This window comes from Nicotiana attenuata, unplaced genomic scaffold, assembly GCF_001879085.1.
Source record: "Nicotiana attenuata strain UT unplaced genomic scaffold, NIATTr2, whole genome shotgun sequence".
Taxonomy (NCBI): Eukaryota; Viridiplantae; Streptophyta; class Magnoliopsida; order Solanales; family Solanaceae; genus Nicotiana; species Nicotiana attenuata.
The window spans coordinates 373,135-389,841 of record NW_017670655.1 but is presented as its reverse complement, the minus strand read 5'-3'; the positions used below and the strand labels follow the sequence as shown (position 1 = coordinate 389,841).

At 37.9% G+C, this 16,707-nt stretch overlaps 2 protein-coding genes across 2 annotated transcripts; both read left to right on the top strand.

The window, feature by feature from the left end:
- Window positions 1-10,379: 10,379 nt before the first annotated feature.
- Window positions 10,380-12,966, top strand: LOC109241932 (floral homeotic protein GLOBOSA). The gene is made up of 7 exons (XM_019408762.1): window positions 10,380-10,568; window positions 10,666-10,732; window positions 11,359-11,420; window positions 11,867-11,966; window positions 12,063-12,092; window positions 12,243-12,287; window positions 12,678-12,966. The coding sequence occupies exons 1-7, from the start codon at window positions 10,387-10,389 to the stop codon at window positions 12,819-12,821; spliced, it is 630 nt and encodes a 209-aa protein (XP_019264307.1). The 5' UTR covers window positions 10,380-10,386; the 3' UTR covers window positions 12,822-12,966.
- A 1,799-nt stretch (window positions 12,967-14,765) lies between these two features.
- On the top strand, window positions 14,766-15,752 carry LOC109241931. The gene is made up of 2 exons (XM_019408760.1): window positions 14,766-14,932; window positions 15,065-15,752. The coding sequence occupies exons 1-2, from the start codon at window positions 14,766-14,768 to the stop codon at window positions 15,750-15,752; spliced, it is 855 nt and encodes a 284-aa protein (XP_019264305.1).
- Window positions 15,753-16,707: the final 955 nt, after the last annotated feature.

Below are 16,707 nucleotides of genomic sequence, written 5' to 3'. Positions count from 1 at the left end.
CTAAATCCACAAATGAGCACACTTCGGTACAATTGGGTTGCTTCATTGACTTGCACACATGAAATACTACCTTTTCATCACCCACCCTGAAAGTGAGTTCCCCTGCTTCCACATCCACTAGAGCCTTCCCCGTAGCAAGGAAAGGTCTCCCTAATATGATCGGGACCTCATAATCTACCTTACAATCCAATATTACAAAATCAGCTGGCAAGATGAATTTGTCCACCCGGACGAGCACATCATCAACAATACCCAATGGTCGCTTCATAGATCGGTCTGCCATTTGCAATCGCATGGAAGTTGGCCTCGGAGGCCCAATACCCAAAGTCTTGAAAACTGAGAAGGGCATTAAATTGATGCTTTCCCTAAGAACACATAAAGCTTTAGCAAAGTCTGCACTACCAATAGTGCAGGGGATAGTGAAAGCACCAGGATCCTCTAATTTTGGAGCCATTGAATGTACTATAGCACTAACTTGGTGGGTCATCTTGATAGTTTCACAGTCCATTGATCTTTTCTTTGTAACCAAATCTTTCATGAATTTAGCATAGCCAGGCATCTGCTCCAACGCTTCTACTAAAGGAACATTAATGGATAGGCTCTTCATCATATCTATGAACTTTTTGAACTGATTCTCACTTTTCTGCTTGGCTAGCCTCTGAGGATAAGGGGGAGGTGGCCTAGGAAAGGGTGCCTTGGCTTTTGGCACAATTGGCTCCGGCATGTCGATTACGTGCTCCCTAGACGGGTTCACGTCACTTTGTGTTTCCACCTTGGCATCTTGAATATTGATCCTCACTTCTTCATTCACATTTTCATCAACCACATTCTCAACCACCAAAGGAACTTCATCATCTTTCAACTCAACTTCTTCACCCAAAACTTGCGTTTGTTTGGAGGCATTCACATCACCGCCTCGTCCACTCCTAGTTGTCACAGCCATAACATGATTGTTCCCTCCCTTTGGGTTTACTAACGTATCACTTGGTAGAGCACCCTTAGGGTGTGTGTTTAAGGACTGAGAGATTTGACCTAGTTGCACCTCCAAATTCCTAATTGAAGTATTGTGAGAAGCCAATTGCGCATCGGAATCCGCATTCTTTTTCATCATTTGTTCGAACATCATTTCAATTCTACCCATTTCGTTGTTGGATGAACTAGGACCCTGGGAAGGGAAAGGTGGTGGATTGCTCGGTTGTTGCTACATTGGGGGCCTTTGAAAGTCTTGCCCCTGATTTCCTTGGTTATTGTTCCACCCGCCCTGGTTGTTGTTATTTCCACCCCAATTGTTGTTGTTGCCCCAGTTTCCTTGATTGTTGCGGTTGTTATTTTGATTTCCCCAATTGTTGTTCCCTTGATGTTGATTGTTCCAATTATTGTTGCCTTGTTGTTGGTTACCCCAATTGCCCTGGGATCGCCATTGTTGTTGTTGGTTGGAAGAATTTCCTCTTTGGCCTTGATAATTATTCACATATTGTACCTCTTCATTTTGCTCGTCATAGCCATCATTTTGAAACACATCACAATCATCATCAAATTGCTCAGAATTCCCTTGGTTTTGTTGCCTTCGTTGCCTTCTCTTGTTAACAAGCATATTCACACCCTCCATGGCATTCACTTGCGAGGATTTTGGACTTGTTGAAACTGTGCCTTAGCCAATTGGTTCATAGTAGTTGTCAACTCCGCTATAGCCTGTCCATGGTCATGTAGTTCCTTATGCAAATGAATAACCGTAGGGTCACCTTGGGGAACATTGGCCCTACTTTGCCATGCGGAAGACGTGTCCGCCATCTCATCAAGAATGGCACAAGCTTCATCATACGTCAATTTCATAAAATTACCCCCAGCAAGTTGATTCACTATGCATTGATTTGTAGTGTTGATGCCCCGGTAGAAAGTTTGTTGCAACATATTCTCCGTCATGTCATTATTGGGGCATTCCTTCACCATCGTTCCATACCGCTCCCAAATATCATGCAAAGGTTCCGTGGGCTCTTGCTTGAAGGCCAATATCTCATCTCGAAGTGCCGCCATGTGCCCGGGTGAGAAAAATTTAGCAATAAACGTATCCGCCAACTCATTCCAAGTTGTGATGGAATGGTTGGGGAGTCTCTCTAGCCAATCCAATGCTTTCCCCCGAAGTGAGAAGGGGAAAAGCCTCAACCTAAGAGCATCCTCGGACACATTCGTCTGCTTGCTACCCCAACATGTATCCCACGAACCCTTTCGAGATGTTGTAGGTCATTTTGATCCGCAGCCGCGTGAAATACCCACGCTGCTCAAGTACAAGTCAACACACATTGGTAACTTAAAATTGCCCGCCCGATTCTGGAAGGGACTAATAGCATTGCGTAGCCTGGTTCGATAGCACCCGAGGGAATCGCTCTTGGACGGTGGCGGAGGAGGGCTGGAACCGTTGTCATAGCATTGGCCTGGCGCTCTCGTCGTGGTTCGGGAGGTACAAGAGGCCACCCATCGTCTCCAATATCCTCAACCTCCTCCCCCGCAAGCATATTTCCAGAGGGTCATTTGCATTAAAGCCATTTTGTACTGTAGTACTGACACACACAAATTAGTAACAAGAAGGAAAAGAAGAACAACACACAAAACTAACTAAATAGATAGCCCAAAACACGTTAGCTCCCCTGGCAACGGCGCCAAAAAGTGTCGCTTCCACTCCGCACTACGAATAATAGCAAGGAGGAGGTCGCAATAAGCTTTTATCCCGATTTTGTGGGTCGGATCGAATCCACAGAGAGCTAGGATTGGAATTGAGTATCTATTTAGCTTAGGATTGCGTATGTGCTCTTAATTGGTCTTCTATTTATTTTTTGGGTTTTCTTATATTCTACTATGATCAAACTACAAATTATAATTGCAATACTAAATTAAACTAAGAGTAAATTGCTACAAGTTGTATCTAATGGTTTAAAAGGCACTAGGGTAGTGACTTTCACCTAGGTGGCTAATTGACGGGTAATTGCATCTAAGGCACAATTGACATGATTGGGGAAATATGTTATAACCGTTGCTCGATACTACCCACTCTACACCTCTCGGTAGAAAGAGTGGTTTTGCCCAATTGACCCTCTCGAGACCAATTAGGTATGCATATTTGCCCAAGCAACTAGGGTTCAAGTCGGGTAATTACTCTCTCGAGGTTTTACCCTTTAATTGGGACTATCAAATCTCTTGAGTCCATCCCAATTCCTTGTTGAGTCAATTTTGGAGACTTAGGTTCTCTTTCTCAAGAAGAGCCTAAGTTAACTTAGCACAAACTAGTGTTTGCAACCACTAATTCATAAATTAAACCATAAAATTGACTCAAATAACAAACACCCATAGTCAATCTAACCTTAAATCACAACACCCATTAATTACCCACACTAGGGTTGAGCCACAACCCTAGCTAATAGGTCTAGCTACTCATACTTGAAGAGAAAATCAGAGAAATAGATGAAGAGAAAGACATATTAATTAATTACTAAAGTAAATACAAGGTTTCAATGATTAAAACCACGTAAAGATGCCAAAAATGGCTAAGGAATATCGTCTCACGAGCGCAGCTACAGTATTGTAATATCTGATACCCTAAAAATGGAAAAATCTTCTATTTATACTAAGCTGGAAAAACTGGACAAAATTTCCCCTGCGGGGTCAGTGCGGACCGCACAAAATGGTGTGCGGCCGCACTAGGCTCTTGGCTCTGAAAAATCAACTCTTTGAACCCAGGCTCCGCGGACCGTGCAGAATGGACTGCGGCCGCGGAGGCATCTAGCGCGGTCCGCACAAACACGACCGCGGACCGCACAGGCTTGAACCTTGGCACTTGACATCTCTTTGAAGTTTGCTTTCGCAGACCGCATAAAATGGTAGTGCGGCCGCAGTGTCTTCAGTGCGGGCCGCACAATATCTACTGCGGCCGCACTGCTTTGATGCCTTAAAATCCAGGTCTCTGAATCTCCCTAGTGCGGACCACACAAAGTGTAGTGCGGCCGCGCTAGGCCTGTTTGTCCTGAGTGGTCTTGTCTTTGGTACTTGTGCAGGTTTCACTCCTTTTTGAGCCGATCTTTGACATCTCGTCACTTTGTTGATCAAACCTGCAAACAAGCACAACTTATGAGTCTTTTGGGACTATTTTGTAAGAATTTATAATCAAAGCGTAAGCAAGAAGGAGCATGAAACACGTCAAAATCCCTAGTTATCAGATGTTGAGGTGGATGTGCGGTCACACTGGGATGGATAAGATTAGGAATGATGATATTCGGGAGAAGGTGCACGTGGCTCCCATTGATGACAAGATGCGGGAAGCGAGGCTCAGATGGTTCGGGCATATTCAGAGAAGAAGCCCAGATGCTTCGGTAAGGAGGTGTGAGCGGCTGGTTGTGGAGGGCGCACGAGAAGAGGTAGAGGGCGGCCTAAGAAGTATTGGGGAGAGGTGATCAGGCAGGATATGGCGAGGCTTCAGATTTCCGAGGACATGAAACTTTATAGGAAGATGTGGAGGTCGAGTATTAGGGTTGTAGGTTAGGAGGTAGTTGAGTCTTGCCTTACTTCGTACCTTTGTGAGGCTAGTCTGGTAGGGTTTTTGTCTAAGATAGCTAGTGGCAATGTTGTGCCTTACTATTTCGCTTTTCAGTGCAGCACCTATTTACTAGCTATCGCTTATGCTTTGCATCTTTCTTCTGGATTTCATGTTATTCCTATTTTTCCTATGATTTTGTGGTGATACTAATATTGTCTCCTTTTGCCTTTTTGTTTTCTTGAGCCAAGGGTCTTTCGGAAACAGCTTCTCTACTCCTTCGGGGTAGTGGTATGGTCTGCCTACACATTACCCTCCCCAGACCCCACTTGTTAGATTTTATTGGGTTGTTGTTGTTGTTGTACAATGCATATTGTATGATGCATATAAGTTACAATAAAATTCTTTTTTGAAGCAAAAACAAAATGGGAAATCACTTGAAAATGCTACGGTATATGTGAAAACTATTGTTATCATGGTTAAATGTCACGACCCGAATTTCCCCACCCTCGGGGGTCATGATGGCGCCTACTCGTAGAAGCTAGGCAAGCCACAAATCATAAACTCCTACCTACTTTATTTTAAATCCTTTTATCAATCATAACAACAAGCGTTAAATATTTAACTGACAGCGGAATATGAAATTAAAGCGGAAGACTTAAATTAAATAAGCTGAAAAATAATGCGGAATTCAACATGTGCCTCTACCCAAGAACTGGTGTCACATCATCCACGGACTACTAAGAGTACAAAATACAATCGTTTGAAATAAATATAACACTGTTTGTCTCGAAAACATGAGATAACAGAATAAAACATAAGATAGAGGAGACGCCGGGCCTGCGGACGCATGCAAGGCTACCTCGGAGTCTCGGTGGACTGAAGGCTGGCTCCCGAGCTATTGCTGCTGTTCGGGGCCTGGATGTGTGCAAAAGAGCACACAGTGTAGTATCAGCACAACCGACCCCATGTGCTGGTAAGTGCCTAGCCTAACCTCACTGAAGTAGTGACGAGGCTAGGACCAGACTACCAAATAAACCTGTGCAGTTATGTAATGTACAGCGGAAAGTAAAGTAGGAATAAACAAGTAAGGATGGGAGGGGGAAACATGTTGCGGGGAGATAACAGTTGAAACAGAATCTCAAGAGAATTATCAGGAAACCAAAATTCAACTTCTAACAAGGATAAGGAAAACAAAGGCAGGTTTCACTCTCGGTTCACAACTCGTTGCAAGCGTGCAACCCGATCCCATTTTATTATATCTCGTGGTAGGCGTAAATCTCGTGGTAGGCGTACCACCCACTCCCATTTCATTAAATCAACAGTTCTTCCAAATGAAATTTACTCCAACAAACGCAACAATTAATACGAATTCATAAGACAACAAGTACACAATGATTGTGAATCACTGAGGAAAACAAGTAATGACAAGTAGCAATTAATTATGGACTTTAAGGAACAATTAGGCAATTTAATATTTAGTATGCTAAATGTCAAGTAGCAATTAAGTCACATAAACATGTAGCAATTATAGCATAAATTCAAGGCATAATGTTGCGCAAGGATACCTCGAGCCAATAATAACAAGTAACACAATAAAGGAAAATGCCAACATAAAGAATCATAGTAATAGTGGAATAAGACAATTAATGCACTTGAACCGATAACAACAAGAAAATCAGTAAATAAAAGTAAAGGACAACATAACTCAATTATCAGCAAGAATCAGGAAAATCAAAGATAAGTGCACGACATCACCCTTCGTGCTTTTACTCTCGTCCTCACCAAGCAATAATATAATGAAAACGTGCACGGCATCACCCTTCGTGCTTTTACTCTCTTTCCTCACCAAAGCAATTAGAATAATAAAATGTGCACGGCATCACCCTTCGTGCTTTTACTCTCTTTCCTCACATATAATCAATAGATTTGGCACGGAATGGTACATCGTGCGGCACGACATCACCTTTCGTACTTTACACTCTTTCCTCACAATAGCAAACAATGCACGGCATCACCCTTCGTGCTTTAACACTCTTCCTCACCCAAACAACAATCACAAACAAGGGCAAGGGAAATAAACAAGAACCTATAGGAATCCCGGCAAAGGAACAATGATTTGACAATTAAATCCCAGCAAGGGAGCAACAAGTAAATAATTAAATCCCGAAAAGGGAACAACAATTAAATAATTAAATCCCGGCAAGGGAACATTTCAATAACTCTTTCTCTATCTTTCACTTGTACTTCATAACTCACTTTACCACTTGAGCCAATGCTCCAAGGGTTCAATCATCTCGTATACTTTCACAATTCATAATATAACTCGAGCCAATGCTCCAAAATGTTCAAAGGTATCAATTCCTTCCACAAACTTTTCACAACAACTAGATATCATCACCAAAGCATGAAGAATAAATGAAATCATGAAAATCACAATATAAGACTCACGGTCATACTTGAAACCAACGTATAGATACTCGTCACCATGCCTATACGTCGTACTCAACAATTATCACATAGCAAATAGGACTCAACTCCTAATCCCTCAAGCTAAGGTTAGACCAAACACTTACCCCGATGCCTTGAACACAACTCAAGTCTCAATTATAGCTTTACCCCTTGATTCCACCGCTAATTCGCTCGTATCTAATCACAAATTACTTAATTACATCAATAAGTGCTAAATGAATCAACCCCAATGCATGAAAATGAGTTTTCCAAAGTTTTACCCAAAAAGTCAAAAATTGCCCCTGGGCCCACGTGGTCAAAACCCGAGGTTCCAACCAAAACCCGATTACCCATTCCCCCACGAACTCAAATATATAATTTGTTTTGAAATCGGACCTCAAACTGAGGTCCAAATCTCCAATTTTTGAAAAACCTAGGTTTTACCCAGAACACCCAATTTCCCCCATGAAAATCTTTGATTTTTGGTTGAAATCATGTTAAAAGATGTTAATGATTGAAAGAAATGAGTAAAAACTAACTTACAATTGATTTGGAAGAAGACTTGTTCTTGGAAAATCGCCTAAGTGTGTTTGGGTTTGAGAAAATATGAAAAATGGGGTTCAAAATCGTTTAAGTGTAAAATTGCAGGTCTCTGATATGGGAAATGCGAACAGGGGTTCGCAATTGCAAACCCCGACCTGCTGATGTGGGAATTGCAAAGATAGGGTTCGCATTTGCGAACCCTTGAGAAATACTAGACCTTCACATTTGCAACATGAAGGCCGCATTTGCGACATCAGGGTAATCGCATTTGCGATGACAATCCTCACATTTGCGAGAAGGGCTGGCCTGGGCCAACTTCGCAATTGCGAAAGGCCGCTCGCATTTGCGATATCGCATTTGCGAGCCAGGCTTCGCAAATGCGAAGCCTGCAGGCCTGCTATGCTCATCTGTAGTTTCTGCAATTTTTCTTAAGTTCAAACCTTCCCGAATCACATCCGAAACACACCCGAGCCCTCGGGGCTCCTAACCAAACACACGTACTAACTCAATAACATCATACAGACTTATTCATGCGATCAAATCGCCAAAATAACATCATTATCAACAAATTAAACCTCAAAATCAAAGCATTTTTCTCAAACTTCATCAAGTATTAAATTTAGCAATTTAAGTCCGAATCACGTCAAACGACGTCCGTTTTTCACCAAATTTTACAGAAACATCTTAAATCATACATAAGACCTGTACCGAGCGCCGGAACAAAAATACGGGCCCGATACCAACACGTTTTAATCAAATTTCACTAAATAATTTCCTTTAAAAATTTATTTCTCGGGCTCGGGACTTCGGAATTCGATTCCGGGCATACGCCCAAGTCCCATATTTTTCTATGGACCCTCCGGGACCGTCAAATCACGGGTCCGGGTCCGTTTATCCAAAACGTTGACCAAGGTCAAATTTATTCATTTTAACATCAAAACTTAGCATTTTTCACAGAATTTCATATTTAAGCTTTTCGGCTACGCGCCCGGACTGCGCACGCAAATCGAGGCAACTCTAAATGAGGTTTTCAAGGCCTCGGAGTCATAGAATTTAAATAAAAGCAGGTGATGACCCTTTGGGTCGCCACATTAAACGGCCTAATGGAGTGAGAATATACCATACTAAGGCAAAATACATTGACAGACCCTTAAACTTGTCCGCATTTTTCGCTCTGACACTTCATCTTAAGTATGTTTCATATGAACACTTTAACCAGGCATTTACTGTGTCATTTAGTCACCTCTAGCTGATAGGTATTTGCGCGTATTTCACACTTCTTTTAAGAGTGTGAACTGAATATTTAAGGCATTGAAGTGGGCCCGAAGTACAGGTGGCAAAAAAAGAAAAGAAAAATTTGAAAGTCTTTTAAAAATTCTCTTCTTTGTTCATCCTATCTTTGTTCTTCATGAAAGGACTTGGTGAGAAATTCCTCGAACTAATGCTTTTTATTCCTTCTTAAGACAAAAAAATAGCACATCATCGTTAGTCTCTTGATCGTCAAAATATATAGGAGTCCATAACAATGGAACAACGCCAGCTTTAAAAAAACCAGAAGTAGAACATTTATTGATACAAATTAAGTAGATATGCAGCAACGATGATTTTCTTTTTGGTAGAATCTCACAAGAAATCCACCTAAATCCCAAAAATTCAGGAACTCCCCGCCTCAGCCCACCCCTAAATCCCGTAAACCCAAAAACACCCAAGCGCTAGTCCACCAAATTAAGAAACCCCAGAAGTTACTCTTGATGAAAAATACCAAAAGAATCACAGAAGTGGGCTATAAGGTCTTTCGCGCATAGGATTTTGAGATGGATCTGAAAGAATTATGCGTGTGATACATTTGAGATTGGAATTATTGAGCAAGATTCTAAATTTTGGGCGTTGAGGATATTATTCTAGCTTGATTTAATTTATAGTGGTATAGCAGTTGTGAATGAGAGAATATAAATTGGATAATTTTTTTGAATCTATTAATTTTTGGTGTCTAAAAGATGTGGCACTGTGAAGCAAATAAAAATTCAGCAAAAAATCTATTAAATTCTACATTACTTTTTTGTTGTTAAACAAAGGGCTTGCAATAACAATTATTTTGAATATGTTAGAGTCTTAGATGTGGTTGTGAAAGGGCACCGATGGTGATATGATGGTGGCTGACCAAACAATACCAAGACGACGGGTAGGGGAGAGATAGAAAAAGGACTCTTTTCTATATTTTTAGGATTTAAAGTTAGTTTTATACTTTAATGGATTATCGAGATTAAAGGCCACATGTCATTTTTTTTTTGACTTGTTTGCTACATCATCGTGTGTGAAATGCACGCATTTTAACTTTGTTAGTTGTTTGTAAAAGAGGTGTCTAAATGACACAGTAATAACATGGTTAAAGTGTTCAAATAGAACAATATTAAAATGGAGTGTTGGAGTAAAAAATGTGAACAAATTTAAGGGTTTGTCGATGTATTTTGCCCCATACTAACTATGGTTAAGTGACTTGTATGTGCAAACACATCCCATGCATCTATTATTTGATGTAAACATTCAGTAAGTTTTTACAGTATAGTAATTTTTTATTAAACGAGTATTTTTTTTTAAATATATGGGCGCTTATTTCGTGATGAAGAAGGAGAAAAACCGAAGGATAAGAAGGTGCAAGAAAGGGTAACTTAAAGTAAAGAAACAGATGGAGTTGGCATTGTCAAATGCCTTAAAACAAACCAACTTTTTCTGAAACTTAGGAAAGTTGATTGTCTGTCAATCCCTTAATAGATAATCTCATTCATTTCTTCTCCTCTTCCACTAACCCTATTAGTATTATATACTTAGATTCACCTCAAGAAAAATTAACTACAAGAGAAAAGGAAAAAATGGGGAGAGGAAAGATAGAGATCAAAAGAATAGAGAACTCAAGCAACAGGCAAGTGACTTACTCAAAAAGAAGAAATGGGATCTTGAAAAAAGCTAAGGAAATTAGTGTTCTTTGTGATGCTCGTGTTTCTGTCATCATTTTTGCTAGTTCTGGCAAGATGCATGAGTTCTCCTCTACTTCGTATGTTCTCTTAATTAATTAATTATCGTCCTTCCTTATTTAATTTAATTTTTCATCATCAGATTCAGCTTCTTTTTCCTCTAAATAATTTTTGAAGGTTAGTTGATATTTTGGATCAATACCACAAGCTTACTGGAAGAAGATTGTGGGATGCTAAGCATGAGGTAAAAATAAACCCTTAAAAATTTAGAAAAAGAAAATAAATTGGAGAAACATGTGTTTTTTGCTAAAACAACGTTAGCTCACTTGAAACATGAAATCTTTGAACAGATGTAGAAAAAGAAAGTTGTTTTTTCCTATTTGGCTTCTTTTTTGAGGAAAAAAAATGAAGGGAGTAGGGTTTTATCCTTTGACATGCAAGATCTCATCTTTTAACTGGTTTTTGAGACATCCCTTTTGGGAAAAAGGGTTGATTTTGTTGCTAGAAATATGTTAGGTATACTGAAACATGAATTCTATGAACAGATCTAAATATAGGTATATGTACTTCCTATAGCTATAACCCTAATCAAAATTCTTTAAAGGAGGATGGTTTTATTCTTCTGGTCAAGAAACAGATCTAGTAAAGAAAATGAAGTCTTAACCCTTCCTTTTGTTTGCAAGTCTTTTCATACATAGTTTTTAGCACCCCTAAATTAAAAGTGAAAGCTATATGGTTGAATTTATGTGCCTATGACACATCAATATTGATAGATTAACTTCCTCTCCTATGACCTGATTTCACTGTTTTTATTTTATTTTATTTTTGAGTTCTTAAGTTTTGATAAATTGCTTCCTGGATTGAAAACAGAACTTGGACAATGAAATCAACAAAGTCAAGAAAGACAATGACAACATGCAAATTGAACTCAGGTAAAAGTTAACTCCATTTGTATGGCTTCTCTCTTCACCTCCACTCCTCCCACCCATCCTAGATGCAGATTCATTAATTTAAATTTGATGGATTTAAAATATTAATATTCTTAGCATTGAACATATTATACTTCTAAAATTATAGCTGGTTCAAAATTTAATATTTGTTAAGACATTAATTATTTTTACATATATTCTATGTAAAAGAATACTTGAATCGGCCATTAAAAATAATTGTATCCGCCTCTACCCCGACCAACCAACCAACTACCCCCCCCCCCCCTCCCCCCCCAAATTTAAAAAGTATGTACCCTTGGAATAGTCGAGGTGAGCTAAGGTGGCCGGAACAACACCATCATAAAAGGAATAAGAAAAGTATGAAAGAATGTTGAAACAATAAAAGAAAGAACTTTGTATTAATGTTTTTCTATGTTGATTTGTTTCAGGCACCTAAAGGGTGAAGACATCACATCTTTGAACCATAGAGAGCTCATGATGTTGGAAGATGCCCTTGATAATGGACTCACTAGCATCCGTAACAAGCAGGTACAATTTCCTCCATTAATATTTTGTAATTAATTATGTGCTATTAGACTTAATCCAGAATTTGATGGTATTCTTGTTTATCACCTTTTGATATAGAATGAGCTTCTGAGAATGATGAGGAAAAAGGTATGTCCAACACCAATGTGCCTATTTTCTGTTCCAACTTTCCTTTTTTTTTTTTTTTTTTTTAATGTGTGCTTACTCTTTCAATTATATGTGTTGTTTATTTTCATTAATTTTTTAACCTACTGTGGTCTTTGGATGGATATTACTCAGGCTCAAAGTATGGAGGAGGAGCAAGAGCAACTTAATTGCCAATTGGTATGTTACTTAATCATATTTAACTAAATAAAAATTTATTGCTTTATATTTTGATGTTTCAATCGACATCAGAAAAGAGAAACGGAAACAACTGCATAATTGGGAGGCACAGTGTGACTTTTAAATCCTGAAAACTCTTTAAAGATAATGAATTAACATATATATCAGTGGTAAACATTTTTAGCAAAAATTAGATAGCTAATAATATCGTTTTTAACAATTTATAAAACTGAAAAGAATGTTAATGTCATTTCTCAAGAACCCTTAGTAAGCTAACTTTTGATGCAAAAAGAGTTCAGAATGATTTTGAATGCAAAAAGTATTGACGTTTAAATTAATGGGTTTGGTGATTAAATTTTTACTAATTGAATTTTTTTTCACTAATGACAGCGGCAACTAGAGATAGCGAGCATGAATAGGAATATGGGAGAAATAGGGGAAGTGTTTCAGCAAAGGGAGAATGAATACCAAACTCAGATGCCTTTTGCCTTCCGAGTTCAGCCAATGCAGCCTAATTTGCAGGAGAGGTTCTAAAAGACCTTTGATTTATTTGGTGAATTATCACCTTTTATTAATGTTGTGCTATCAAAAAATTTGGTGTGTAATTTCATCTACCTTATGGTTTAAGTGACATTAATTATCTATCTATAACCATTAGCTTATGGTTTAATTGTTTTTATCAATTTGGAAAGAATTAAGTCTCACTTGTATTATGCAAGTGTGTACGATAAGATAGAAAAGAACTATAATTGTTCCACTGCATTTAATAATCCATAATATGCTACAGATAACAACACATAGTGTAATTCTATGGAAAGAACAAAATTTTAAGAATTCAAAGGTTGTAGGTCAGTTAATTACTGTCAGAAGTTTATGTCCCTTATAGAGTACCTTATCAGTAGTGTACTATCCAGAGTTAGAAGTTTTTTTTTAGAAGAAGAGTGATCTTATTAATCAATCATGAGTACAATAAGAAGTGTCCGGCCACATTTCGAGTAGATCTTGAAGAAAGTCTCTTGACCACTTTAACTTTGAGAAGGATATTATTTAACTATTTTATGATATTTTCGAGATAATCTCTTTATGAATATCCCAAGAGTTTATGGGATTTTTGAAATTCAATAATTGGGCGCACTTTGAAGCATAAAAGTTAGATTTCTTACACCTGTATTCATAAACTATTTAGTTTTAGGCAAATATTATATTGATTGAGCTGTAATACTTAGGATCAAATTCATTTTAAGGTGCTAATTAACTTTGAGCTCTATGTTGCAGAATTTATATAATTAATCCTTAAAATATTATATGTAATTAAAAAGGAAGGGAAAATAACATTGTATAGTCACTGTCAAAATAATAGCCAAATATATATATATATTTCAGCTACTGAATGTAAATAATTTCTGGCACGGGTCAAAAATGATAATACCCCTTAAAGGGAAACGAAAAGGATATTTCCATTGTGGATACTTCGATACAAATTGCGTGAAACAAAATATTCGAACCTATAGATCATCAATTCATTTTTAGGGTTGAGTTCTAAGTGAAAACATTCAAATCGTTAATGGGACTAATCCTTCATCCACTTGCAACGATGGATGTCTTCCATAACAGGTTTTGGATTTGTTATGTATTCATAACAAGTTTTAGATTGGTTATGTATTCATAACAGGTTTTGAATTGATTTTGTAACAACACATATTTACATAAATAGGTTCACTGATGAACCTATTCCATACAGTTGAAAACAGAAGAAATCCTCTCTTCTAATATTATTATTCCCTTCTAATGTTGTAGTTAATTATATAGTTCTTGCTATGCTTTTATTTCATAACACGTTATTAGCACGAGACTCTAATAATTTCCATTACCACCACGCGTGGGTTTTATTTTCATATCCTCTTTCAGGTATTGTATTACATACCTTGTGCTAACTCGAAGTTATTTTAGCTGTCGTAGACCACTTAAATATGGGTTGAGTTATACTATTATATCTAACTAGTTTTATTCAAGTATAACAAAATGGTTTAGTCTTAAAAAAAAGGATAGTTTCTAGAAACTTTACTATTTAATTTTATATACACTCTTGGTTTTCTATTTGGCAAAGGGAAAAGCATTACGTGTCTTTTAGCTCTATCATAAATTAAAAGGTAACGATTATTATGTTTTGTCCATACAACTAAATGCATAAAACATTACAAAACTTCACATCTTTTGTCTGGGTAATTATGTAGTAGAAGATCATATTTAGAATCATAAATTCTAAAGATAGCGCTTAATTTCGACTAGTAAGCGTGTTAATATATTTGGTATGTCCTTATATAATTCTATAATAGTTTGTTCTGATTTTTATTCCTTAAAGTTTTTTCATTTATTTAGTTTTATTGTTATCACTAACTATTGATTCTTATTGATAGTTTTATTATGTCGAATTTATCAAAGCTCGGCACTTGATATTTTTGGAAAGTATTATTTATCATGGTCCTTGATGTTGAAATTTACCTTGCTGCAAAAGCTCTTGAAAATACTATTATACAAGGAAATGAAGCATCAGGCCAGGATAAGGCAAAGGCTATGATTTTCCTTCGTCATCATCTCGATGAAGGATTAAAAACTGAATACTTAACCTTGAAAGATCCATTTGAGTTATGAAACAGTTTGGAGGAACGATATGACCATCTTAAGGCAACAGTATTTCCAACAGCTCTGTATGAATGGATTCGCTTACGATTACAAGATTTTAAAATAATAAGTAAATATAATTCTGTTGTATTCAGGATAACTTCCCAGCTTAAATTATGTGGGGAAACTGTATATGTTGATGACTTATTAGAAAAGGCTCTTTCTACTTTTCATGCCTCAAATATGATATTGCAGCAGCAATATCGTGAAAAGGGTTTAAAGAAATATTCTGAATTAATCTCTTGCATCCTGGTGGCTGAGCAATATAATACCCTTTTAATAAAAAATCATGAAATCCATCCCACTGGATCTGCACCATTTCCCGAAGTGAATATGGTAGCAGCGGATCAAAAGTATGAAAGAAGACAAAATAATTATCGTGGCCGTGGCCATGGTCGTGGACATGGACGTGGACATGGAAGGGGACGAAATAATTATCGTCATCATCGTGGGAATAAACAAAATAATAATAATAATAAGGATCCTCAAAATAATCCTTTAAAAGGTAGAGTTAATATTTGCTACCGATGTGGTATGAAAGGTCATTGGGCACGTGTTTGTCGTACACCTAACCATTTTATCAAACTATATCAAGCCTCCATTAAAAGAAAAGAGAACAATGTGGAGGCAAACTTGATTTTTCAAAATAATAATGATGAAGCAGGTCCCTCAATCAAATATGATAATGTTGAGACAAATCTTGCATATAAAGATGATGATTTTGGAGGCCTTGCAAATACTACTCATTTAGAAGTTGGAGACTTCTTTAAGGATATTGAATGAAGAAGTAATTATCTTACTGGGGAATAAAACTTTAAGAAAAGTTGTTATTTTCAAATTATGTCTGTCGGTAGTTTGTTCTTCTTAGGCCTTATTTGTTTGCACTTAATGGAGATCTGAATCTTAATCATTCAGATCTCTGACATTAAGTGCGTTTATTTTTAAAGTCTGAATCTTAATTATGCAGATCTTAATCATTAAGTGTGTTTTTTTTACTTCACAACCACTTAATGGGTCTGAATAGGTCTGTATGATTAAGATCTATAGTAGAGACTTAATTTCATTACTATGCTATTACATATTCATTATTAACTGCCGCTACCGCCTACCATTATCAACTACCACCATGCCACCGCACCACCATACTCAACCACCACCACCTTCGCCACCACCACGCTACCATCATCCTCAATCATAGCCGCCACAATTATCGACCATCACCACCCACTATCCCCACCACTCCGACCACCATCATTCTCACCCACAATCAATACTCATCCACCTCAACTACCATAACTGACCACCCCATCATCATCAACAACCACAGCAAGCACTGCCCATCATTAAAACCTACCACCACCCGCCCACCACCTTCCTCAATCACAACTACTGCCATCACCCCTATTATTAACTATCACCACCCACCACCATCATCCTCAATTATAATCGCCACCACTACCAATCACTACTAGCTACTAGCATGAACCACCACCATCAACAAAAATTACCACCAACCACCGCTTCTAGTTGCATTCGCCCGTTAGCCATCAAGTAGCGACCCGGCCGGTCGTTTCGAAAGTTATAGCCACGTTCCCTTATTTCCTGCTCCTTTTGTATTTTCAGTTGTATTTTGACTTACCGGGTTAGTTGGTTCGGGTCCGGTGAGGTTTTGGAGTGAATTGAGACACTTAGTCTCTTATGAGAAGGTTTAAGTTGGAAGAGTTGATCCGATGTTGAC